At 36.3% G+C, this 25859-nt stretch overlaps 3 protein-coding genes across 7 annotated transcripts; 1 reads left to right on the top strand and 2 right to left on the bottom strand.

Moving 5' to 3' along the window:
* Positions 1-5427: 5427 nt before the first annotated feature.
* Positions 5428-9366, bottom strand: LOC137748919 (cytochrome P450 704C1). 2 transcript variants are annotated; one of them, XM_068489111.2, is made up of 5 exons: positions 8800-9361; positions 7278-7562; positions 6614-6952; positions 5914-6114; positions 5428-5811 (listed from the first exon to the last, which is right to left on the bottom strand). In XM_068489111.2, exons 1-5 carry the CDS (start codon positions 9310-9312, stop codon positions 5626-5628), a joined length of 1524 nt encoding a protein of 507 aa, XP_068345212.2. In that variant the 5' UTR covers positions 9313-9361; the 3' UTR covers positions 5428-5625. The 2 variants fall into 2 exon arrangements, with proteins under 2 accessions (XP_068345212.2, XP_068345213.2); XM_068489112.2 differs by lacking the exon at positions 5914-6114 and having other exon boundaries at positions 8800-9366.
* A 1148-nt stretch (positions 9367-10514) lies between these two features.
* Positions 10515-13497, bottom strand: LOC137748897 (cytochrome P450 704C1-like). 3 transcript variants are annotated; one of them, XM_088684468.1, is made up of 6 exons: positions 13040-13497; positions 12200-12627; positions 11741-12025; positions 11295-11639; positions 10985-11185; positions 10515-10897 (listed from the first exon to the last, which is right to left on the bottom strand). In XM_088684468.1, exons 1-6 carry the CDS (start codon positions 13083-13085, stop codon positions 10712-10714), a joined length of 1491 nt encoding a protein of 496 aa, XP_088540594.1. In that variant the 5' UTR covers positions 13086-13497; the 3' UTR covers positions 10515-10711. The 3 variants fall into 3 exon arrangements, with proteins under 3 accessions (XP_088540594.1, XP_068345191.2, XP_088540598.1); XM_068489090.2 differs by having other exon boundaries at positions 12200-13497; XM_088684472.1 differs by having other exon boundaries at positions 12251-13497.
* A 6081-nt stretch (positions 13498-19578) lies between these two features.
* Positions 19579-25179, top strand: LOC137747452 (AAA-type ATPase family protein). 2 transcript variants are annotated; one of them, XM_068487562.2, is made up of 14 exons: positions 19579-19700; positions 19766-20084; positions 21149-21240; positions 21350-21369; positions 21574-21814; positions 21900-21995; positions 22085-22200; positions 22311-22391; positions 23028-23151; positions 23486-23535; positions 23737-23827; positions 23985-24020; positions 24269-24366; positions 24753-25179. In XM_068487562.2, exons 2-14 carry the CDS (start codon positions 19768-19770, stop codon positions 24867-24869), a joined length of 1479 nt encoding a protein of 492 aa, XP_068343663.2. In that variant the 5' UTR covers positions 19579-19700; positions 19766-19767; the 3' UTR covers positions 24870-25179. The 2 variants fall into 2 exon arrangements, with proteins under 2 accessions (XP_068343663.2, XP_068343662.2); XM_068487561.2 differs by having other exon boundaries at positions 19599-20084.
* Positions 25180-25859: the final 680 nt, after the last annotated feature.

Genomic DNA, 25859 nt, shown 5'->3' with positions numbered 1-25859 from the left:
TTACCCCCTTGAACTTTTATAATTAGCCAATTTCTCCTTTGAACTTTAATTTGAGCCAATTACCCCACTGAACTTTTATAAATAGCCAATTTCCTCCTTGCCGCTGGATTTTAAAAATTTTCATCCAATTTTCCATTCATCTTGATCACAGAAACAACATATGACAACTGTCTGAGGGCAAAAAAGATGGAAAATTGGATGGATGAAAAATTGAATGAAATTTTTTTAAAATCTAATGTCAAGGGGAATTGACTATTTACAAATGTTCAGGGGTAATCAACTAAAATTAAAGTTCAAGGGAAAATTTGACTAATTATAAAAGTTCAAAGGATAATCGGCTAAAATTAAAGTTCAGGCGAAAATTGGTAGCTCCATACAAGTTCGAAGGACAAATCAACAAATATGTCCAAAAAAATTGCGTGGAATGAACTAATTGCAGGCGTTCTGCACTTGATGGAGAAAGCCTTGTTGAGAGAGTGAAAGAAAGATGGAATCTTTTAGTGCTGGTTCGGTATGGTATACCGAACTGAAACTAGTATCTCAAATCCCAAACCAAATTTTTTGGGACCGGAATTTGAAGACCAATCCCAAACCAAATTTTTGGGAATCCCAATTCCGGGAATCCTGAAATATTTTCGGGATTTCAGGACAAATCGGGATTAAATTTCATAAACCCTAACCTAATGGTAAACATAAATATAGAAATTAAATTAGGGCTAAAATCATGAACATCCAATCCAAAACATGAACAAATTTCACAAACCCTAATCTAAAATTTGAACCCTAAATTAAATTTCAAACCCTAAATTAATTTCAAATTTTACCTGATTTGGGGGAAAATCGGTGCACAATGCACTGGATGAAGAAGACTCTCAGACTTTGAGTGTCTGATAGAGAGAATTGAGAGAGAGAGAGAGAGAAAGAGAGAGAGAGAGAGTGAGTGATGTCTCTGTGTGGTGAAGGAATGCTCCACGGTCGAAGACAGTAATAATACTATGGTGTGGTGGTGGGCCAATGATTGGCTGGAGTTGAGCTTCAAATTTGAGACAAAGAGGAGAGGGCTCGATGGCTGAGGGAGGGAGGTTAGCTTCAACTGAAATGAAAGTTATGAACAAACAATGGAGAGAGAATGTTGAAGAACCCTAACAATGAATGGACAACACAGATCAATTTGAAACAATCCAATGGTTGAAATTAACTCTAACTATAATTAAATAATAATAATAATATATATAATAATTAATAATATATATTTTTAGTTCGGTATGAGATTCTCGAAATATTGAGAAGACAATCCCGAATCCTGTACCAAAATTTCGGATTGATTTGGGATAGCATCCCGAAAATTTTAGGAATTTTGGTTTAGGACATCTTTGGTTTGGGATCAGAATTTTTTCGGTTCAATTCAGCATTTTCGGGAATTTTTACCCCTAGAATCTTTGGTAAATGTTTATGCTTTTGTTTTGTTGGTGCCACTTTCAGTTAAAAGTCTTCAATAAGTGTTGATTTGCTACTTCTCTGTTCCAACCGAGTGTTAAGACCATCATGCATTTACGGTCAAAAAGTTAAGACATTTTGCATAAGCATATAAAAATTAGTGTCGATTGGATTCACGGTGAAATCTTACTTTATTCTTCATGGTATTAGATCATGTAAATTCTCGAGTCCAAGTCACATAATATATTTTGTTCCTGTGTTTATTCGCTTCACTGAGTTGGGGTTGGGGTACATCTTTATCAATTTATCAATCGGATTTAAACGGCCATGATCTTCTGATTAATGGAATCCATTAAGAGGATGAGTGTATCCAGTGAGCTCCAATGTTTCTTGTTTATGAACCTTACCTTTGCGGCTTTCCCTTAGACACATGGTTTAATAGTTTTTTTTTTTCCTGAGTACATCGATAGTTTTACACTAAGGGGAGGGAGAGTTTGGCTAAGTCACACAATGGGCAACTTAATTTGGTATCAAATTCGCCATCCACGAGATTCGAACCTAAGACCTCTCACTTCCAAGTAAAGAGGAATACCACCAGACCGTAGTACTGAATGATTATGGTTTAGTGTTAGATAAGCAATTACACTAGGGAGGCTTCGATTATTATTTAAGTATTGATTAACATGCTTATTTTTTATTAGTGAGACTCATCACATGATTTACAAATTTGGTCTAAGAAGTTGGTCTACCTATCATTATATTATAATCGACCAATCTATGTCTCCATTCTATTGAATAATGTGAAAAAGTCTAACATCAGCCATATTACGGAATAATTACAACTTAACTTAAGTGGCATTTAATTTCATCGAGTCCTCATGTGTAAAACTACAACTTAGCTTAAGTGGGTGTGTTTATACCGTGGGAAGAGAGACTTTTTTAGGATAGAATCCTTGTTCTAAGCCGGGAGAATCCTAGAGGATATCTAGTAAGTAGATATTGTATCCTCTTAGGAGTTATGATTACTTGCAGCGCATGCCTATCCCTAGATTGTAGGGACTCCAAGACTTATAGGACCTGATTGTGTCCACATTTGAATCATATCAGATAGAAGTAGTCGTACTCAGGGTCGAAGTTCAGAGCCACCCTAAGATGTGTTCTGGATTGCCCTTTTGACTATTCCTTTAAATGGCGTAGAGCCCTGGTTTGAATGTCATAACCTACAACCTTGTTGGTTGTGTAAAATTTCCGGAGGCTGGATGGTGCAGTGGACTTCCAGGTCAAGGTGCCATGTGCCCGGCCCGTGTCTGCCAATCGCTACCGTGCTTGTTACAATTCAAGTCTCCTAAGCTGTTAACCGTCCCAGACAGATTGGGCTAAAGAGGCCCATATGACAGTGTAACTTTGAACTTTTTTAGACTTGTATTCATGTGAAGTTTTCAAAGTTTGGACCTTGTTTTTGAATGAGTAGGGTATTCCCTGATTTATCGGAAAAAAAATAAAGAAAGAATACGTATTTAAGACAAATAGATGCTCTTTATCCATGATCAAAGTAAAATTAGTTGACAAGGGGTTAGGACTGAATCCGAAAAAGATTGCCTACATATCTCTAGGATGGAGAATTAAATCACTGGTGTAGTTCTAAGGAAAAGATGATATGATGCAAAAAATTACATCATGGAACACTTTTGACGATAAGCATATGGTGGGGCATTAAGAGGTGTGTTCTCCATGAACTCGTCTTCCTGCAGACTGCAGCGTAGTGATTGGGTCTGGAGAAAACTGCTTACATATCCTAGGAAGGGAATCAAACCGCGTGTAGTTTATGTTGTGCTTTGCTTCATTTTAAGCCACTTGTAAAGGCCTACAAGGTTTTAGTTTTTCCAGCAAGGGGTCTTTCTCTCAACACATGCTATTCAATTTCTCTACTGTTGGCTTTTTCACTGCTTGGCGCTACTCTCGAGTAACGAGGTGGGATTCTGTCTTTAAATGGAACATTTCCTATGGCATGCAACCATTCCCAACTGAGGATAGTGTTGTAAGAAGATGGGCTATGCATCATATAAAAGGTCATCAAATGTTCAGATGGTTTTCTTCAAACCATGAGATGGATCGTTTCCATGGTGCTGAGCGGGGTTCCATCAAGAGTTTGGATAATAAACCTCCTTGAATAAACTCTATCTAGGATATCCATCCTTATGGCTGCTCCCCTAAAGAGGATATTGACTTCCTACCCATTACCAATCAGGACTTTGTCGACCATGGTGTCTAAGATTTGCAGTCTTACAATGAGGGTGACATTAGAGGGCGGATAAACAGTTTTTGGCCTGATTGAGGGATTTTTTAGCTGAGGTTTTCCCGGGATCATCTTCCTCCCCCTCTGTGCTTTGTTGAAGTAATCATGTCTTCTTATTATGCGAATAATGCTCAGAAAAAACTTCTTGTCTGTGTCGAGGAGGTGGCGGTCTCGAAATTTCTTGTAGTTGTGCCAGATATGTTGCTGGGAAGAGTTCTTAGATCAATTGTTCCGAGTGTGGGTTTTTCATTCTTAGGGAAGCACGAGATGCAAAACTTGCGCATTGGGCAAGGGTGTCTTCTACAGTTTTCATTCTTTCAGTTAGCCTGGCGAGCCTTGCCCTTTCTTTGATATGTAAGTTCTTCTTGAGGTCTTTTACTGACGTGCGTATCTTAAGTATGTTGTCCCACACCTGATTGGTGAAAGAGGCTTCTTTTCCATTTGGGTTCATGGCTTGACCACACAGCGATCTTCTAAGCATTGCTTCCATAGGTTAGAGTGATATGGTTAAGAGGAATACGGGTTCTCTCTCAATGAAAGCACCAATTGTTGGAACCAAATTTGCGCACCTATGTGAGCGGTGGTTGAGCACAAACTTGAGCAACCTGCAAAACAGTAAACAACCATGAGCAAGCCTAGGACCATGGGAGGGGTGTGCCGGCCATAAGTTTTCCAACAATCAGGTTAGCAAATGATTTTAGACTTAAGCAGTGGGCAAAAGAATTGAAGTTTATAGATTGCGTTACAGTAGATGAAACCTAGGTAGGTGTGTTTACATTGTGGGGAGAAAGACTTTTTTAGGATAGAATCTCGTTCTATGTCGGAAGAATCTTAAAGGATATCTAGTAATTAAGTAGATATTGCATCATCTTAGAAGTTGTGATTGCTTGCGGCGAACACCTATCCCTAGATTGTAGGGACTCCAAGACTTATAGGATTTGATTGTGTCCACATCCGGATTAGATTACGTGTCTTATGGAACAATCATGGTCATCCAGTGGAGTCGCTAGGACTCCGCCTAGTGCTCCAAAGTAGAGTGATGGTGACACCTTACCCCATCTGATACAACTCCGCCCGGAGCTGGTAAGTTTATGACCAAACTTCTGAAGTAACAACATTCATATCATATTTACTCCAACCCTAAAAAATCATGGTCCCCCACGTACCTATTTCTCAAATGAGCAAGTTCCTTCTCACAAATGAATCCATGTCAAATCTGTATTTGATTGAAAGTAGAAATCGTATTTACGTGCAAGGAACCAAACAATTACAAGAATCAAGGTTTTGCCAAGTTTAGATCAAAGTGTACATACTTTATATATCAGTTGAGTAATCAAACATTATTAATTATGTCAGCATCAGGCTATCAGTTTTTCTTTTAAGCTTAGTTTCTGATTTTTGTTATTTCCTCTTTTTGTTATCAATGTTGAAGTATCTCTGTAAGTTTCTTAGCCTGGAAGAATTGGTAGGTTGCATCTAAATTCCTATGTATTAGTAAAATATTATGACTCTAAGTTTTCTATATAAACATAAAATTTAATTATTTATATCTTAGGTATACAAAATTACATGATGAATTAAGAGAGTACTGACGAAAAAAATTAAAACTGCAAAGTGGCATTCCACCTAAGATTTTAACATCTCATTTGAAGATGGTCTTATGCGTGTAGCCGTCTCAACATTATGTATATACCTTGCGATAAAATGGGGACCCTGAACTATTATTTCGATCATAGTAAACATGAAAAACCTGAAAGTCATTATCATTTACATCTGTATACATAGGTATACATACATGCATATATATATATATATATATATATATATTATATAAAGTTCACACTTGGTTGATGAACCTTGAACATTATTTTTCAATGCATAGAAGAATTTACTCAGGTTGTTCTGGGAACTGCAATCATAGGGAGACTGCCATCTATGTGAAGGGTGAACATGGTCCTATAGGTTACCGGCTTTGTTTCATCGGCCAATTTGAAGCGAAAGAAGCTAAGGAGAGCCATCGCTACTATCTTCATCTGCCGGTAAGCAAAGTCCTTCCCTAGACATATCCGCGGACCTGCCTGCAAATAGCACAAGTGAAAGTGATACTATTATTAGTGAATATTTGGATAATTAGAAAATATATATTTGTGATAAAGGAAAAAGAAAATATTTTTACTAACGTGAAATGCGACGAATTTGAAGGGTGATTCGGGCTGGAAAATTCCATGTTCGAGCCATCTTTCTGGTCGGAAAACATCGGCATCTTTTCCCCAGATATAAGGCATTCTTCCCATGGCATAGGTGATGTAGTTTACGTTGTCTCCTTTTCTCACTCTAAAGCCATCTGGAAGAATGTCATCTACATCTGCACATCTCCCATCCTTGGAGAAAACCAAGACATAAAGATGTCAATATTTACAGTAATATGAAGAGTTCTTCGGACTTAAAAGTTGGAAGTCCACTGCCTATTTTTCCCTTAGTAATAGAAAAATGGTTATAAATTTCCTAAAGATACTTGGCTCCCTATGTGTAAGGACTCGTTCATCCATGCAGATCAATTATAGTTAGACACGTGCCATAAACTTTTCTTGTTGCATTTTTAAAATTTATTTATGCACATTTGCCAGTCTGGACTGTAATTTGCAAGAGTAAGCAGGAATAACTCCTTAGTCATTAGGCGACAAACAGTGTTCTAAGTTTCCTTGTGGAGCAGTGGCTTTCTTGTATTGATTTCGATATGTTTAACAATTTTAATCAAGGTTCTGGCACTGTCCTGGTTAAATTCTTACAAACTACTATAGAAAGTAAAGAAAATAACAAGTATCTTATTCAAAAAATATTATGACGAAAATTAAAACCGGGTTATTCGAGTATACTTACGATTGGAACCGCAGGGTATAGCCTTAAGGTCTCTGTCAGCGCGGCGTGAAGATAATGCATTCGTTCTAGAGTTTCTTCAGTAATGTTTTCCACGAATTCATCAACTTTCGCTTCGCCTACCTGATTACCAACGACATCCCTCACTTCTTGTACAACTTTTTCTTGTATTAGAGGGTTCTTGCTGAGCATGTAGAAGAACCATGACAGTGTATTTGCGCTGGTGTCTTTGCCAGCAAACATAAAACTCAGTATTATATCCCTCAGATATTTGTCATTCATTTCCTCTGGATTCTTCGCACTCTCCAGTAGAAACCTTGACAGTATGTCCTCCTTGTCAATCTTTGAAACATAAAAAATAAAATAAAAATTCAGAACTTCATAGGAAACTAAAATCTTAAATTTACCATTAATGCAGGGAAATGATGTCTGCACACCCTGTTTCTCCTTCTGCACACCCTTATTTATTTTTTCCCCTTAATTCTCTTTTGATTCCTACAATCCAAAATAACCAAGGGTATGGGAGAAGAAAAAGGATGTGCGCAAAACACCTCCCTTACTGTATGTTTTCCTCACCCGGCAAACTGAAATCGTGTAAAGAACACATAGAATTACATGGTAGAGACACATTCTGTAAAGCCAATGTGGTAATGTTAAATATACTTACAACATCTTTCTGCTCCTCTTGCAATCTCCTCTTGCTGCTGATAACTTGGTTCACGAAATCATCCATAACTTTGACATACTTTTTAAGGGAGGCCTCGGAACCAAGGTTAAAGATTCTTTTCAGTTTCCATAACGGATCAATGTAGCGAAAATAAGTCAGTGCAGTAGATTCATCAAAGGCCTTCATGAATGCAGTCCCTTCTTGGCTTGACCCCTCCAAGCAATGCAGTTCTATTCCAAACCCAACTTTGAATATGGAATCCAAGGTACATCTCATAAGCAAATCCTAAAAATAGAATCAAATGCAAAATATTACGTTTGATCCGAAGAGTTTGTTGAGTGTGAATCCCGCTTTAGAGAATTAAGAGACCTTAGCATGTGCTTAAACGGATTGGATTGGATTGGATAACTCAATAGGTTTGGGGTATGTTGAAGGTAGAAAATAGATTACTCATGAAGAAACTAACCTTTCAATCCCCACCCACAAAATGGTACGATATCAACATCGTATAACTTATACGGTCCATCCCCACAACATGGAAACTCTTTCACCTCTATGTCATTATTATTTCTTACTACAATATATCAATCTTATAAGTATACAATCCAATGCAATCTTGGGCACCAAACGAGCTATAATTTTACAAATCATATTTTTCCTCCCAACTTGTTTTATTCTCTCATATTAGCCTCTTGCCACATGCATATGTGTGTGACAATTGGCTGTTATGATTTTTTATTTGAAAAAACAAAAAACAGAAAAACAAATAATAATGCGAAAGTTTCACCATTTTTTTTTTTTTTGTGAATTTCTTATTTTATTTGAAAATTTAATGGAAGAGGGCAATTTTGGGATTACGAATGTTTCACCATTTTTGTCATCTCCCTTTATATATATACTAGCCTCTTACCACACGCATATGCATGTGCCAATTGGCCTTTTTATATTTTTTTTATTTAAATAATTAATTTACGTATTTTAAAAAATTATTTTAAAAAAAAAAGAAATGAATTAAAAATGTGAAACCACCCACTAACGTGGGAGGTTTTGTTTTTGTTTTGTTTTTTTTTTCTATAATTTTAAATATTAAATTCTTTCAAAATAAAAATATGGTTAAATAATTTAGCTTCTTTTGGTTCAATTGTAATTTATGAAATTCTTAAAGGGTAATTTATGATATTTTGAATGTTTCACCATTTTAGGGTGCTCACTTTATATATATAGACATAAAAATATGGTTAAATACTTTAGCTTCTTTTGGTTTAATTGTAATTTATGAAATTCTTAAAGAGTAATATATGGTATTTTGAATGTTTCACCATTTGAGGGTGCTCACTTTATATATATATATATTAGTACCAAAAATCAGTCAGATCAAATTGACTTTAATTAGGACTCCCCCAACTTTCCAAGCTTAATTAGCTAAGCCCTCTAAATAAATTTTCATAAATCCAGTTGGATTAAGAAATACCAAACAAGAAAAGAAAAGTTAAAAAAATCTTTTAGGTCTCAGATTACTCACCTGCATATCAAAAACCCCTCCGGAACTCGAAATTCCAAAAACAACTCTAACCAGTTTGGCAGCATTTCTTCTAAACACAGAGCAGCTAACATCTCTAAGCACCCTTGTTGAGAACTCAAAGCTCGCAAGCTTCCTCTGCTGCTTCCACTTTTCTCCATCAACAAGAAATATCCCTTGGCCAAAAATATCCGACAGAATACTTTGAGTGAAGGCGCCCTTCGAGTAGCTGGCAAAGTTGGTTTTCAGAACATGCTCAATGTTGCGCGTGTCAGCCGTGTACACTTCGCTGTGGTCCGGGACTAGAAGCCGGAAAGTTGAGTGTGTTTTGGCTACTTCGGTTTGGTAGTCGTAGAGTCTGTTGAAGTATAAGAACATGTGGAAGACAGTGCCTTTCACGGGAGGGTAGTTCGGGTCTCGGATAGACTTTCCGGTGAAGATTTTCAGTATGAACAAAGACAGAGTTAGGAAGAGAAACATAAGTATGGAGGTGAAGATGATAAGGAAAAACCCCATCTCAAATTTGTTTGTGATAACAAAGAGGCAAAGAAAGTTTATATGGAGAGAGAGAGAGAGAGAGAGAGAGAGAGACTTTTGCTTTCTTAGATAAGGTTGGAAGCATGAAAGCGAAATGAAGAGACGAGAAAGTATGCACGTTAACGCAGTATAAATTTTTTTTTTATCTTTCTTGGTTTTGTATTGTTTTACCAAAAGGAACAAAATTTGAGCGGTATGAACTAGTTGCAGGCCTCTTGCACTTGATGGAGAAAAAAAAATACAAAAGATTCCATCATTCTTTCGCTCTCTCAACAAAGCTTTCTCCTTAGGAGGCCTGCAACTAGTTCATACCGCTCAATTTTTTTATAACTTATATGACGTGATTATTTATAATCCGATTATTACTTAAATGTTCATTAACGTACTTTTTTTTATTAGTGAGACACATCACATGATTCTCAAATTTGGTCTAAGAAGTTGGTCTTCTTATCATTACTTATATATATTATATTTATAATCGAAAAATCTACGTCTTTGTTGAAATGTGAAAAGTCTAACATTAGCCATCTTACAAAATAATTACAACTTAGCTTAAGTGGCATTTTAATTGCATCGAGTCCTTATGTGTAAAAACCATAAGGGCTTTTACAGGCAACGTGACTAAATTGAAGGCAATATTAACGTATCTCCATTATAGATGTGAGATGTAAAAATTGAAAGTTCATGTAGTCATAGACTCATACTTTTAACTTGTATCAAGCAACACAACTTTAACATTGATCGCAATCGAAATGTCCTTACCTTTTTCTCAAATGGGCAAGTTCCTTCTCACAAGTAAAACCCCGTCAAATTTGTATTTGATTGAAAGTAGAAATCGTATTTTACGTGCAAGGAACCAACAATTACAAGAATCAAAGTTTTGCTAAGTTTAGATCAAAGTGTACATACTTTATATATCATTTGAGTAATCAAACACTATTAATTATATATCTGCATCAGGTTGTCAATTTTTATTTTAAGCTCACTTTCTGATTTTTGTTAAGTGTTGAAGTATTTCTTTAAGTTCTTAGCCTGCAAGAAATGGTAGGTAGTCTCTAAATTCCTGTGTATGTGTAAAAATATTATGACTATAAGTTTTCTATATAAATATAAAATTAATTATTTATATCTTAGTTATACAAAATTACATGTTGAATTGAGAGAGTTTTGACAAAAAAAATTGAAAAAAGTAGAACTTCGCAATACGGTGCGTATATTATACTGCAGGTTACAATATTACTCTAAAAACTTACCAATACAAGTAGAACCACACTACATATATAAATCTAAAGCGCATTTCAGTAGTCATGCAGAATTTTACAGATACATAGTTTAGCAAATTACTGAACATTATTCTAGTTGATTTGCAAGAAAGATATCAGGCTGTCCTTGGAGTTGCGCGAAGAGGGAGACCTCCATCCATGTGTAGGGTGAACATGGTCCTATAGGTTACATTTTTTGTTTCGTCAGCCAATTTGAAGCGGAAGAAGAAAAGAAGAGCGGTCGATACTATCTTCATCTGCCGGTATGCAAAGTCTTTCCCTAGACAGATTCGAGGTCCTGCCTGCAATTAGCACGGTTAATTGAAATCATTGCTGACAGTTTAGATAGACTAAGCAATTAGCATTTTTTTCTTTCACATGCTACTAACATGAAATGCGACAAATTTGAATGGTGATTCAGGCTGGAAAATTCCATTTTTGAGCCATCTTTCAGGTCGGAAATCCTCAGCATCTTCTCCCCAAATATAAGGCATTCTTCCCATGGCATAGGCCATGTAGTATACTCCATCTCCTTTTCTCAATCTAAAGCCATCAGGAAGAATGTCATCTACCTTTGCACATCTCCCGTCCTTCGAGGAAGCCAAACACAAAGACATCAAACTTCCATCCCAGAAAAATGCTTAAACTTCACTAACTCATTGGAAAATGATTAATACCAAGTTATTTGAATATACATACCACGGGAACTGCAGGGTATAGCCTCAAGGTCTCTGTTATCGTTGCATGAAGATAATGCATTTTATCAAGATTTGCATCAGTTATGTTTTCTACAAGTTCATCAATGTTAGCTTCGTCGACCTGAATAGTAAAACCGACAACATCCCTCACTTCTTGTGCAACTTTTTCTTGTATTAGAGGGTTCTTCGTAAGCATGTACAAGAACCATGAGAGTGTATTTGCACTTGTATCTTTGCCAGCAATCATAAAGTTCAGAATTATATCCCTCAGATATGTGTCATTCATTTTCTCGGGATCCTTCTCGCTCTCCAACAGAAACCTCGATAGTATGTCCTCCCTGTCATTCTTCATAAATAAATATAATTCAAGATTTCCATTAACAAATTTGAATCTTTAATGAGAAAGATTTGCAGTGCAAAGAAAACGAAAAATTTCGAGTTACTTACAGCATCAGTTTTCCCTGTAACCAACGTCCTCTTACTCTTGATAAGTTGGTGTACAAAATCATCCATGATTCGGACATTCTTTCTAAGAGCTGCTTCAGAACCAATGTTTAGAACACGCTTCAATTTCCAGAATGGATCGACATAGCGCCAATAGGACAGGGCGGTCGAATCATCAAAGGCCTTCATAAATGCAGTCCCTTCCTTGCTTGAACCCTCCAAGCAATTCAGGTCTATTCCAAACCCTACTTTGATTATGGAGTCTAAAGTGCATCTCATAAGAATATCCTGCAAAATGAATCATATGCAAGAAAACTAAATCATATTAAGCTTAATTCTGACCAGACTGATTATTTAAGCGATATTCTAATGTAATCTAAACCATAGGGAGAAGGATTGGAACTTGGTCCGCCCTATCATTAAGTCGCTACTAAAATGATTTATTGGTTTCAGATTACTCACTTGCATATCAAAACTTTGATTGGAACCCAAAATCTCAGAAACAACTCTAACCAGTTTGGCAGAATTTCTTCTAAACACAGAACAGCTAAAATCTCTAAGAACTCTGGTCGAAAACTCAAAGCTCGCAAGCTTCCTCTGCTGCTTCCACTTTTCTCCATCAACAACAAATATCCCTTGGCCAAAAACATCAGACACAATATCTTGGTTGTATTTCCCTTTGGAATACTTGGCGAAGTTGGTTTTCAAAACATGCTCGATGTTTCGCATGTCAGTGGTGTATACTACACTTTGGTCTGGGGCAAGCAGCCGAAAAGTTGGCTGCTCTTTGGCAACTTCGGTCTGGTAGTCATAGAGCCTGTTGAAGTAGAAGAGCTGGTTGAAGACGGTGCCTTTTACTGGCGGGTAAATTGGGTTTCTAATGGATTTTCCTGTGAAGATTTTAAGTAGCAGAAAACAGAAGGTGAGGATGACAAATAGTACTGAAAATGACATGAAGGTGAATATGAAATAGAGAATACTCATCTTTCCTCGCTAGTTAAGGAGGCAAAGACCGTCTATATATAGGAAAATCCAAAAGTGTTAACCGTATAAGATGTCTATCAAGTGGATTATTGTTTAAATTTCAGCTAAAATTAACAGTCTGACAACATGACACATTGAGTTGTTCGACAAAGGAGAAACATTATCTATATGTGTAACGGGAGGAAACGTCGCTATCTTAGGTTACATCTATGAAAGTGAAATCAAGAGAAAAAAATGCAAGCAGAACGTCAACGTTGGTTTATTATCTTATTAAATGGTCTTATTGTCAAAATAAGACAATAAGAAAAGGATAACTACCCATGAGAGGTGAAATAGCAGTCCTGAGTTCCCTATGGCTGATCATGGCCGTCGATCTGCTAGCGAGCGGACATAGGGATCTTGATTGTAAGAAGATCGGATTGAACCAACGGTTGTGATCTTTTAGCTATAGCAGTTGATTCCCTGGATAACTAGGACAGTGTAGCTAACCAGCTCCAAAGCTTTCTTGCTGATGAAGATTGGTGATTCTCTACTTTCCAGCTAAGAATTGGACTCTTTCTTCTAATTTCCCCAAATAATAGTAGAGTCAGTCTTGTTAAGAATTGGACCCTTTCTTCTAGTTCCCATACATTCCACTTCACGTCAAGGGCACGTTCGGATTCATCGATTTGCGAGTAGGCTTAAAAATATCACAAGCCCAAAATTTAGGGCCAGTCTTAACCCACTTCAATACTATATTGACATCTCGGAGAGTCGGCATAGCGGCCTACTATCCTCGACTTCGTAGAATTTGGGTGACAAATTGCTACACAACATAAATTTGGGTTATATAAATGTAAAACAATTTAGTTTATGATTCGAGAGGAGCATGTTCTCTTTATGATTAGCTATCATTTCTATTTACCAAAAGAGGAACAAAAGAGGATTATAATCATGGGCATTTATTAGAATGAGAGTTGTGATTTAGTATTAGGGTCAAATAACAACATGAGTAAGGGGTTTCTAATTATTATTGTAACTTCCTTATTAGTTGGGATTTTCTTCTTGTTAGAAATTTCTTTGTAACCCTAGTCAAATATGTAGTTTGTTTGTGTATATATATTGCCTCATTGAGAGAAGAATACACACAACAATTCAAACCCTAGTATTCTACTACAATTTTATCTTGGCATCAAAGCAGGTTTATCCTGTCTCAATCCCCAAAAACCCTATCGCCAAGAATTGCTATTTTGCTTGCATCGGTTCTTGCACGATTTCAGGTTTTTGAGATCGACACCAAACCGAAACCCTTGTTGTGCTACTGTGCTAGCCGACCCTAATCCTTACTTGATGTGCAATTTGTTCCCGGTTGCCGGCCCCAAATTTTTGTTAGTTGGCTTGTGTTTTAGACAATTAATGGCTCGTTTAAATGTGCTTTTAAAATGACATAAACGTTTTTAGAGAAAATATTTTTGGGTTTCAAAAGCACTTAAAATTCTTTTTGCAAGAAGCACCAGTTATGTGTAGGAAACACTTTTAAGTGTTTTTCCATGATTTACTTGCATCTTTACTAATGTTTGGTTCTAAAAACATTTTCTCCAAAAGCGCTTTCAGTCATTTCAAAATCACATTCAAACGAGTTCTTAATCATTACCCAAATCCTAAACATAAATCCACTATATCAATCAGATGCGACTATGGGAAAAGAATAGAAACCCGGGGTTAAGATTCAAGTCTCTACTTCAAGCAATTCACCCAACGTAAATACATTGCCGTTTGGGTTTAAATGATACCAATTTTTCAATTTGGTCTCAGATGATGGATATCCAAGCAGCAGGGTTGGGAAAGCTTGACTATTTGATTGAAGAACCGCCTCAACCGGATAAAACCGATCCCGGATTCTCAAAGTAGAGTACTGAATATGCAATTGTGAAGGGTTGGTTACATGACTGAGTCCTCGAACCACTGCAATGACTGATCATACCACACTTTGATGATCTTGCAATCATTGACAAAAAACCTACTATGAATCGCCTCCAATTAACGTTGAGCTTCCACCGTATAATCCGTACCTAGCACACAAACCACAAAGTCACCACCTCATATTTAAACAACAATTGTCGTTTTAAGATCTGGGATTGAGTAGTAAGTCTGTTACAAAAGCTCTCATCCTCATAAAGAGAGAGTGACCACAATGACAACTACAAAGGCTCTCCTCAACAAAGTGAGAAAGCGGTTATAACCAAAAACAAGAAAGAAAGAACGAAAGGATAAAGAAGGATTGTTGCCAACCCCAAGGCCAAAGGCTGGGGTCTGCGACGACATGTTTCTCTTTGGTTTTTATTTTTCCTCTTGTGGCTAGGGTTAACGAAAGAGCACAAGAGTGTCTTTAAGGCCTAGTTTGGCATGCCGTAGTATTAATTAATACTAGCTATTCGGTGTTTGGTGTCATTCCGTATTAAATTAGCACCGGATTATTTTGCGGCCCCACCTATTTTGTACGATGCACGCCAGATAACTTATATGGAGGAGGTTTCCCTCCCCTCCTAATCTTTCTCCCCTTTTCTCCCTTCCTACTTGAACAGTTACGATTAAGTCACATCAATATCTTATATTGATTTTTATATAGAGACAATAAGACAAAAATGAGTGTGTGAGAGGAGGGGAGGGAAAGGGATGAGAATAGGAGGAGAGATAATCTTCCCCCAACTTGTACACTCCAAATCCCCGGTATTATTAGTCAAGTCGCTGGACACAAAATCACGTTGGCTCTTTTTCCATCTCCCTCTCGTAGATTACTCTAGGGCCATCTGATCCATCTTCTCTACCAATATTCCTTCTTCTCTCTCGACGAAGAAGAAATTGGAGTTTTGAGGGTGCGGCTGTGTATGGTTATTGGGGATGGGGATTGTGTGGTGGAATAAGTTGGAATTAGGGCAAATTGATGAACAGGTCGCCTACCTGCGTTTACAGATACTCGTGGCAACATCCATAGCGACAACTTCTATGTCTGGATCAAATAGACCGGCTCTAATAGCAAATACGATTTTAAATTGGAAACTCAGTGCCATTGAATGTTCTTCAATCTCCTTTTGAGGAAGTAGATGAATATGATAAGCTTTGATTCTTTGTGCATCGGCAACTTTTAGTACTAGAAGGAGGAAGAAGTGTAGAGAAAAACAAGTCCAAGATGAACTGAGTTTTTAGTTTTATTTTTTTAACTAACAACAAATCTAATCAATGCTCTTTAATTGTTTATACTCTTAAAAAAATATATAGTGATTATTTTTTTCATAAAAAAATAAGTATTTAATCTGATATTGTACCAAACATTCGACTAAATAGTAAGTACGCCCGGCTAAATAGTCAGTACTATTTGATGACAGATTATCCTATTCGACTGAAATAGTCAGTATAGTTCAAGCTGTTAAACGAGGCCCAAAAGTATAGCTTTCAAGTGAATTTTTACTCGTTCGTTAGAGAGACAGCATGTCTTTTTAACCCTAAAAAATTGAAGCGGGCTTAGTTTAACCACAAAAGTGAGAATGATTAATTAATTTTGTATCCTTAACCGAGCCACTTAGTACTACGGTCTAGTAGTATTCTTCTTCACTTGTAAGTGAGAGGCCTTAGGTTTGATTCACGCGAAAGGCAAGTTTGAACCACATTACTACTAGCCCATTGCGAGACTAAGCCCACCCCCTCCCCTCAGTGTAGATAATATCGTTTGTTAAAAATAAAAAAAATAAAAAAATTGTATCCGTAACTTATCTTTGTACAATTCGTCACTTTTAAATTCATGTTTAGTTACAAGTCCCGTGATTCGATATCAATTATACTAGCTAGAAATCAAATTATGTAATTTTAGTGTCACATGTTGGCAAATTGTGATCTCTTTCATAATCATAAATAGGAAGCTTTTAAGGGAAGTAAGCTCTATTTTTTTTTTTTGGTATAAAAATAAGGATTAGTTGTAGGCCATCCATCACAGTGAACTTTAATTATCCAAACCGTCTATTTTTTAAGTTTCACCTCATAAATCATCATTGCAAAATATTAACCAAATTAGAAATATTTGAAGCATCTAATTGGGTTAAAAGAAATTAACGAACATTTTATTCTCTAAGAAACAATGAAACTTCATTGTGATAATTAAATATGCAAATAATTTCGGATTGATTTGATTTTTGTAAGGACGATCTATGAATCGAGACTTACAAAATAAATGGTTTGGATCGGTGAAATTCAATGTGGAGTGGTTCCCACAACTAATCCATCTCTTCTCTTGGAGCATCTCCAAATGATACGTCAAATTCAAAACACAAAATTTAAATTTGATGGCTAACTTGGCAATTTGACATATTGTCAATATTTTCCTTCCATCAGTATGCCAAATTTTATTGCTTCACTTATGTTTTTTTTTTTTTTAACAAAAATAATAAAAGTTGGGTTGTTGTTGATTTAAAAATAATAAAATAATACTTAAATATACTAACATTTATGGGAATGCAAGTGGAATGCCTTTAGAAATAGCAAAAATCAAATTTGAATGCAGCTTCAAATTTGACCTCTTTGTCTATGTCAGCTTAGCCTTCTTTTCCATGTTATCTTTGACATCTCAGTTTGAGTAAATGATATGTCATTTGTTACCGTTATATGTTTATGTGACATTTTTTACATCTCCTTTGAAGATTGTCTTAAAGGTCTGATCATAAATAATGTGTCACCAATAAGAAATAAGCGCAGGTTAATCAACACTTAATAATAAGTCAACAATCAACTTCTATGTCATTTAAAAGGGGGTGTATTCAATTGGGAATTTGGGAGATTATAATGGATTTATAAATCCATGAATTTTTATAGAGTTTAATTGATTTGTAGAGATTCTATGTAAAATTTTGATTCAATTCCCTCAAAATCTCATGGGAAGATGTGAGATTTGTGGATGCTTAAAATACATTACAAAATCTCTTAAATTCCCTCTAATTCCTCAACTTTTCCAAATTCTTTAAATTCAAATTCTAATTGAATACACCTGTAATGTTATAAATTTCTTTAAAATTCCAATTGAATACACCCGAATTTCTAAGGATTTTAATAAACTATCTTAAAATCCTGATTAAATACACATTGAATTTCAGAGAATCACTTAAAATCCTGATTGAATATCCTTAGATTCATTAAAAGAATTAAAATCCCTCAAAATCTCAATTGAATACACCCCCTAAGTTTACAAAATTTTACCGACAAATTTAAGGGGGTGTATTCAATTGAGAATTTGAGAGACTTTAATAGATTTATAAATACATGGATTTTTACGGAGTTTAATTGATTTGTAGAAATTCCATATAAAATTTTAATTCAATTCCCTCGAAATCTCATGGGGAGAAGTGAGATTTGTAGATGCTTAAAATACATTACGAAATATCTTTAATTCCCTCTAATTCCTCAACGCTCAAATTCTTTAAAATCAATTTCTAATTGAATACACCTGAAATTTTATAAACTTCTTTAAAATCCTAATTGAATACACCCAGATTTCTATGGATTTTAATAAACTATCTTAAAATTCTAATTGAATACATATTGAATTTTAGATAATCACTTTAAATCTTGATTGAATACCCCTAGATTCATTAAAAGAATTAAAATCCCTCAAAATCTCAATGGAATACATCTCTCTTATTCTCTTTATCCTTACCCATTTAATTTCCACACTCCCAAAAAAATAAATAATAATAAGGGTAAATTATACTTTCATACCTCAGATTTAGGCTCTATTTCAAATCCTTACAACATCTTTAAAACATTTCATTTTCATACCTTAAGTACTATTTTATTTCAAAATAATACCTCCGTTACATTTTCCATCCATTGATATGTTAAATGCTGACGTGGCTGCCAAATGTCTGCCACGTGGCAAAAATAATAATTTTTAAATTTTTTTTTAGAAAAACCTGAATTTTTACTAAAAAAAAAAAGAAGAAAGATTGAACGACCCACATCTGCAACAAGAAGAAGAAGAAGAAGAAGAAGAGGGAGGAAGAAAGCAAATAAAAATTGAAACTATGTGACCTACATTTCGAAGAAGAAGAAGAAGAGGGAGGAAGGAAGGAAAAAAAAAAAAAAAGAAAATTGAAACCATTCCTCACCACCCCCCACCCCCCCCCCCCCCCCCCCCCCCGCGACCCACATCTGCAAGAAAAAGAAGAAGAGAGAGGAAGAAGGGGAAAAAAAATTGAGCGACCTGCATCTGCAGCAAGCAGAAGAAGAGGAAGAGGAGGGAGGAAGAAAAGGAAGAAAAAAAACAACCGCCCACCTCCCGCCCCCCTTCTGGGCGTCCCCTGCCCCGGTCCCCCACCCCCCCCCCCCCAGCCCGACCGTTCCCTCTCCCTGCGCGACCCTCCTTCCTCCGCAATCTGGTGATTTTCAGTTTGGGTGAGTTTTGAAAATACTAATTTGAGTTTGAGTTGATTTTTGAATTGGTTTTGTGGTAGATGGGATTTTCAGGGGTGGGTGATGGGGGATTTTTGGGAAGGGTGGCTCGGGTGGGATTCTGGGGTTTTTTTCTTTCTTTCTTCCTCCCTCCTTTTCTTCTTCTTGCAGTTGTGCGTCGGTAGGGTTTTAATTTTTTTTTTTTTTTTTTTTTGTAAAAATTCAGGTTTTTTTTTTTAAAAAAATTTAAAAATTATTATTTTTGCTACGTGGCAGACATTTGGCAGTCATGTGACATATATACGGCAGCCACGTCAGTATTTCACGAATCAATGTATAAATGTAACGGATGTATTATTTTGAAATAAAATAGTACTTAAGGTAAGGTATGAAAATGAAATATTTTAAAAATGTTGTAAAGAATTGAAATATAACCCAAACATGTAAGAAAGTGTAATTTACCTTAATAATAATTTCTCAATTTCTGCCTGCGCCGGCGTCTGATATGGCTAAAAGCTCCCAAAGAATAACTTTACAGGGAATTTTCCGCAGTCTCGCGGAATCGGTAAGGATAAAAACCCTCTCCCTCTCTCCTCCTCAACCCAATTAATCGGCATGTATTCGTTCCAGGCATGAGCTTCCTCAAAGGACTCATCGATTCTTTCGGCTCCGTCTTCTCCGCCGCCTCCTCCGACGAGTCTCACCCAAACTCCAGTCCTCCGCCCGATTCCTCCACCATGGACGGCGTAGCTGGCCCATCTTCCGTCTCCAATGAGCGTGTCGCATACAAGCTCAAGGGCTATTTCGAATTGGCGAAGGATGAGATCGCCAAGGCCGTTAGGGCTGAAGAGTGGGGCTTAGTCGATGACGCCATTGCTCACTACAGCAACGCCCAGAGGGTTCTTGTCGAGGCCACCTCTACTCCCGTGCCTTCCTATATCACCCTCAGGTTTTCAACTTTCTGAGCTCTGTGTTCTTATTCTTGTGCTTTTCTTCTTCTTTGATTATTGTTGAAGTGTTGCTGAAGTTGTTATTCTGAAAAAATTGGTGGGTAGTCTTCAAATTTCTGTTTATGCATCGAGATGCCGAGACTCTTGATTTTGTGGATATGAGAGTTTGATTATTTATGTGTTAGATACAAAATTACATCTTTCATTGAAAATGTAGGAGAGTGAGGGTGATTAAACAAACTCGTCAAGATAAACTTTTGAGGTAAAGTTGGAAACAGTGTAGAAAATATTGTTGGTTGATAATTTGGGAAATCAAGCAATTGTTCTAATGTGCAATGGAGAATTTGAAAAGATGTGGAAACAATATTTAATTCATCATCTATTTGTAAAGAGCTTCATCACTTAAAATAGGTTTCAAACTGTGACTTCGTATGTTGGCTGAAACTGCCCTTCGAAGGATAGTTACCCAAAAGTCAGTCACGGTTCATATTGCTAAGTATCAAATCAGTCAGAGTGATTAATGTTGTAGAATATGAACTTTAATTTGGAATTCATTTGCGTAAACTGTGAAGTATCCTTCAATAGGGCAAATCAGGCCACAAGTATGGTTTGCCTCCTGTTGTAAGAGATGAAGATCTGATGAATTAAATGTTGTTTACACATATTTTCTAATTCTTCAGTGCAGAATAGAACACTTGCTTTAAATTCCAAAATCTATTCAACAAAGTTGTGAGGAACAAGAACAAACATAATTTGAAGCCTCTTTCAAACTTTATCTCAAAAATTACATCTTAATGAGTTTGTTAGGAAACTGCCCACAAGGTTAACAATTTCAAAAGGGGTTAGAATACCTATTGGACTTACTACGAAAATGTCTCCGGGTGTACAAAGAAATCAACCATAACCAATGTAATTATTAAAACTGCATTCATTTGTCACCGAAATCATTCACAAAGAGTGAATAACCACACTGTTCTTACTGCTAAATATGAAGTCAGTCATGATGACATGCTGAGATGCTCGTGCATTGTAGTTATCATAAAAATATGTTATTTTGTGGCAGTGAGAGAGAGAAGGTGAAATCTTATCGTCAGAAAATATCGAAGTGGCAGGGTCAAGTTTCTGAAAGATTACAAACTTTAGGCAGACGAACAGGTCATATCACGTACTGATTCAACTTAACTGAGCATTGTTTTCAAACTGATATCCATACTTGGAAAGTGACTTTGTTTCTTTCTTTTCTTTTTCCTTTTCCTTATTTCAGGTGGTGCACCCATAAGCAAAGTATGGTTGGTCTGGTTTGAGAGTTCTATACATTTTTTTTGTTCCTTTTCAGTTGAACCATAATTTATTTTTTAATAAATGCACATTATGGTGATCTGAAGCATCTAATCTGTTTAGAAAAATACAAGGAAACAGTTGAGTATCTGATAAAATTCAAGATTACTACATACTCTGTGTAGCTAAAAAATTTCAAAATATATGCAGAACACCATAGCTCATGCACAAACTGCTTCAGTTGCATCAACAACATCAACTGCCAGAAAACATGTGTTACCCCAGTCTCCACGTGCCACTACAAACAGACCAGAAATGAGGAATCAGGCCAATAACATTGTAAGCTCAAAACCTGTGCAACAGTCTGGTGGTGGTTATGATGAAAAATTGGTTGAAATGATAAATAGTGCTATAGTGGATAGAAGCCCTTCCGTTAAATGGGAAGATGTTGGTGAGAAGTTTATAACATACTCTCTATTTATTCTTTTGTTAAGTTTGTTAAGATTACCAATTTACTCATTTTAGTTTCTCTGCAGCTGGTCTTGAGAAGGTGAAACAAACTTTGATGGAGATGATTATTTTACCCACAAAAAGAAGAGACTTGTTCACTGGTCTTCGAAGGCCAGCTAGAGGTAATGCTGTGTAAGATTTCACATCTTTACTTGTAACAGTGAAACAGCCAAAAAACTTGTTTCAGTTATAACATTGCCTTTGTTTTCAGGTTTGCTTTTGTTTGGTCCGCCTGGAAATGGAAAAACCATGCTTGCAAAGGCAGTTGCTTCAGAGTCAGAGGCAACATTTTTTAATGTCTCTGCATCTTCACTGACTTCAAAATGGGTATGTCTCTGTCTTGAGGGATGCACTTTCTTTTTTCAGTTCATTCCCTTTTTTCTTTTCCGCTATTGCCCTTATAGGAATTCTAATAAGCTTTACTTGCACTGAAAAAGGTGGGAGAGGCTGAAAAGCTTGTACGAACTCTCTTCATGGTTGCTATATCCAGACAGCCATCAGTAATTTTCATGGATGAAGTATGCTACTTTTCCTCCGAACTCTGAAATTTAGATTCAATTTTTGAACACACCCTGGCATCCCCTGTATCTGTTATTGATTCTGTTATTAAGTAAGCTATTTCTTGCTTGTACTCAAGGACTGTATAGTTGGTTAGGAAAAATTGGATGTATGATCAGTGGTTAGCACGAGGTAATTATCTCTCTTTGTGTTTGTTGCTTTATATGTCACTACTTTCTCAGTTTTTTTAGCGCTAGCCCTACTGCTGATTTTTCTCAATTGTATCACTTATTATTTGTTTTTAGTCATCTAGATCACTTATAGCCATTATAGTTAAGTGCCGTAAGTTTCAGGTTTTTGGGTTTGTTAGTAAATAGTTAATGTAAAGATTACATTTTCATAGTTTCATAGTTGAGTGTTTCGTGGAATGAGTCAACATGACACTTTTCTGAATTTCCATTCAACTTGCATCTCTGTACCTGCTGTCACAAATGCCTCTAAGATCATAGACTATTTCCACCATTTTCATCTCCACCATATTTTTTTCCCACCCCACTGTCCCCTCTCCTCGTTTCTCTCCAATGGTGCTCTTGTTTTCTGTTACTGTTCAACATAATTCAGTGATGCAATTGTGTATGATGTCTGTTTGTTTACAGATTGATAGTGTCATGTCAACAAGGCAGGCAAACGAAAATGACGCAAGCAGAAGGTTGAAGTCAGAGTTTCTGATACAGTTTGATGGAGTGACCTCTAATCCTAATGATCTGGTAATTGTGATCGGTAAGCTTTATATCTCAAATTCAATCAAAGTCCCCCGAACTGGAAGGGATGTGCTTTTTATTAGTACATTATGTCTAGTTTCTATGACAATCTTGGCTAGCTTGCTTCAAGAATGCCAATTGGTGTATTACCATTCTTATTTGTAATCATTTATGTCTTCTGCCTGTTGAGACCTTCATCAAGGAAATTGATGTTGACCCCTGTTACTAATAAATTTTAACGAAAAGAAAAGATCAAGGGAAGTAGGGAGTGACTTGCCAAAGTTCTGAACTATTCTATTTTGTCTCGATATGGATTCTTTTCTTTGATATATTTTTTTTTAATGTTATTTCAGGTGCTACGAATAAGCCTCAAGAACTGGATGATGCAGTTCTTAGAAGACTGGTTACTCTCTCTCTCTCTCTCTCTCTCTCTCTCTCTCTCTCTGCAAAGAAACAAAAATGATATGGAGGACAACTTGATCAATGTTCAGAAGTATCATTGTCATCTCTCTCCTTTTAACTTTTATACATTGTTGGTATTCATTCTGTTGGCTTCCAGTTGCTTTTCTGGTTAAACTCACTGTAATGGGGAACCCTGAACCAGGTAAAGAGAGTGTACATACCATTACCAGATTTAACTGCGAGGAGAGTTCTCCTAAGGCACAAACTCAAGGGCCAAGCATTTTCCTTACCAAGTAAGGATGCTCCTATAAATACTTTTGGAACTTTTCCTTGTATTCCACCAAACCAAATAATAACCAAAGAAAGTGAAGCATGCAAGCATCCTTTTGCGCATTTTGGTTAGTCTTCTGACTAGTCACGTGATTTTTTACTTTTTATTGCTTGTATTAGGTGGAGATGTTGAAAGACTTGCAAGAGAGACAGAAGGTAAGAAAATTTTCCTGTTATACTTTTTGAAGGCAGTGCTTTAATAAGTCAATTCAATTTGCAAAAGAAATTTGGCCAACATTGAGACACTTGGTGCTACCAATCTTAGTTCCACTCGTGGTGGTTCGTTGGTGGTTATCAGCCATCACTTTGTGCTGCTTTTTTATGGAATGGAACCTTATTCATCATCTTGGAATAAAACAATTATCATACTGGTTAAGCATGTCACTTTTTACTTTTATATACAGGGTATTCGGGAAGTGATCTACAAGCATTGTGTGAAGAAGCTGCAATGATGCCAATTAGGGAACTGGGTGAAAATATTCTCACCATCAGGGCAAATCAGGTATTATACCTAAATAACTTGGTTTAAGAGCCGTGTATAAATACTTGTTAGTTCTTGGTAGATATTTGCTGAAGGCACTTACACATGTTTACTTTGATGATCTGATTCGTTTCATGCAAGTCTTTCACTCTAGATCATGATTCATTCAAAATGCATTTTTTTTTAATTAAGGTTTCCGTGAGGAACTTTTTTATTTTGTTATTGATGAGGATGTGGATGCCAAAGACACTCCATTAACTGCTCCTAATATTTCTCATTGGTCCCAAACTTAAGCTAAGCAGTTGCATTCATCTGGTTTTCAGTATAATATTTATTTGATGTTCCCGGTGACTGTAAACTTTGAAAAACAATTTTGATCTCAGTTTACTTTGTTATTTGTGTACCAGGTACGACCGCTAAGATATGAAGATTTTCAGAAGGCGATGACTGTAATCAGGCCAAGCTTAAGCAAAAGCAAGTGGGAAGAGCTTGAGAGGTGGAACGAAGAGTTCGGCTCTAATTGAATGCCTATTACAGCATTGACTCTATGATGTCCAAAACATAGGATGTGGAGTTGGACGAAGGACGAAAAATATGGAAAATCATATTTTGATCGTAAAAGCTCCACACCTCAAAGACGCGAACTCTACTCTGCTTGTTCCTAATTGTTTGTATTCTTCGGTGCAAGATTGTACATAGTATTATGTAGTTGGGTTTGCGATGCGGGGAAGCTGCCAGAGATGTGTAGCTCATGTAATTTAACAATTTATGACTTCAGTTGAAGTACTGATAATCCAAAATATAAGAAGAATCTCAAGTTGATACATTAAGAAATCTTTGATAGCTGTTGTATGTTTTCGAGGATTGTTCATAATTGCAGCCGAACAGTCACTGTTAAGCGATTGGTTCGGTTTGAGCTCGAACCAAACCGGTGGCAGTTTCATTTGTTTAGGCATGAGCGCAATGCTCTTCCTTACTATATCGCGGATTGGCTTGTCACGCTTGAGAAGATGCCATATTTTGTTACTATTTTCTGTTGTTCAATCGTTAGATGCTGGTTACCCTTCAAATTTCGAACTCAAAGCTTATTTTGCGCTTAAACAACTTATTACAAGACAAATACTAAAAGCCTTGTTGGATAAACCCTTGATAATTGTTACATAGATGGTTTATCGGCACCTTGAGAACATGTGTCTGCAATGCAATAAGCAACTCAAGTAACAGGAAGAAAGGAGAAAATGACCAACATAAAAAAGAAAGAGAAAAATGAGACCTAGATATTAAACCAGCCAAAGTAGAGCTCTCCAACTGTTTAGGGCAGATTTTCAATTTCCTTTTTACAATTTCAAATCATTTTTTGCCATAGCAAATCTCAACCAAATTCAATAAAATCGAATGGGTTTTGTTCTTTGTCATGTCTAGTTTCAAAAACATCAAAAACCCTTTCAAAAACACTTTCAAAAACACGCTATCAATTGATAGAAATTGAAAGCCAAAGTAGGGCTTTAAAAGCA

This window comes from Pyrus communis, chromosome 2, assembly GCF_041283825.1.
Source record: "Pyrus communis isolate YQ-2024b chromosome 2, ASM4128382v1, whole genome shotgun sequence".
NCBI lineage: Eukaryota > Viridiplantae > Streptophyta > Magnoliopsida > Rosales > Rosaceae > Pyrus > Pyrus communis.
The sequence above is the reverse complement of the archived record's forward strand: the minus strand, read 5'-3'. Positions and strand labels throughout refer to the sequence as shown.

Excerpts from the sequence above, each read along its gene's own strand:
- LOC137748897 (XM_068489090.2), bottom strand. The coding sequence starts at position 12,721 with ATGAGTATTCTCTATTTCATATTCACCTTCATGTCATTTTCAGTACTA. Across the intron at positions 11,640-11,740 it reads TTACAGGGAAAACTGATGCT|AATGACAGGGAGGACATACT; the intron begins GTAAGTAACTCG and ends TTATTTATGAAG. Across the intron at positions 11,186-11,294 it reads TATACCCTGCAGTTCCCGTG|GACGGGAGATGTGCAAAGGT; the intron begins GTATGTATATTC and ends GCTTCCTCGAAG.
- LOC137748919 (XM_068489111.2), bottom strand. The coding sequence starts at position 9,312 with ATGGGGTTTTTCCTTATCATCTTCACCTCCATACTTATGTTTCTCTTC. Across the intron at positions 6,953-7,277 it reads AAGAGGAGCAGAAAGATGTT|ATTGACAAGGAGGACATACT; the intron begins GTAAGTATATTT and ends TATGTTTCAAAG. Across the intron at positions 6,115-6,613 it reads TATACCCTGCGGTTCCAATC|GATGGGAGATGTGCAGATGT; the intron begins GTAAGTATACTC and ends GTTTTCTCCAAG.
- LOC137747452 (XM_068487562.2), top strand. The coding sequence starts at position 19,768 with ATGAGCTTCCTCAAAGGACTCATCGATTCTTTCGGCTCCGTCTTCTCC. Across the intron at positions 23,152-23,485 it reads TGATCTGGTAATTGTGATCG|GTGCTACGAATAAGCCTCAA; the intron begins GTAAGCTTTATA and ends ATGTTATTTCAG. Across the intron at positions 24,021-24,268 it reads ACTTGCAAGAGAGACAGAAG|GGTATTCGGGAAGTGATCTA; the intron begins GTAAGAAAATTT and ends TTTTATATACAG.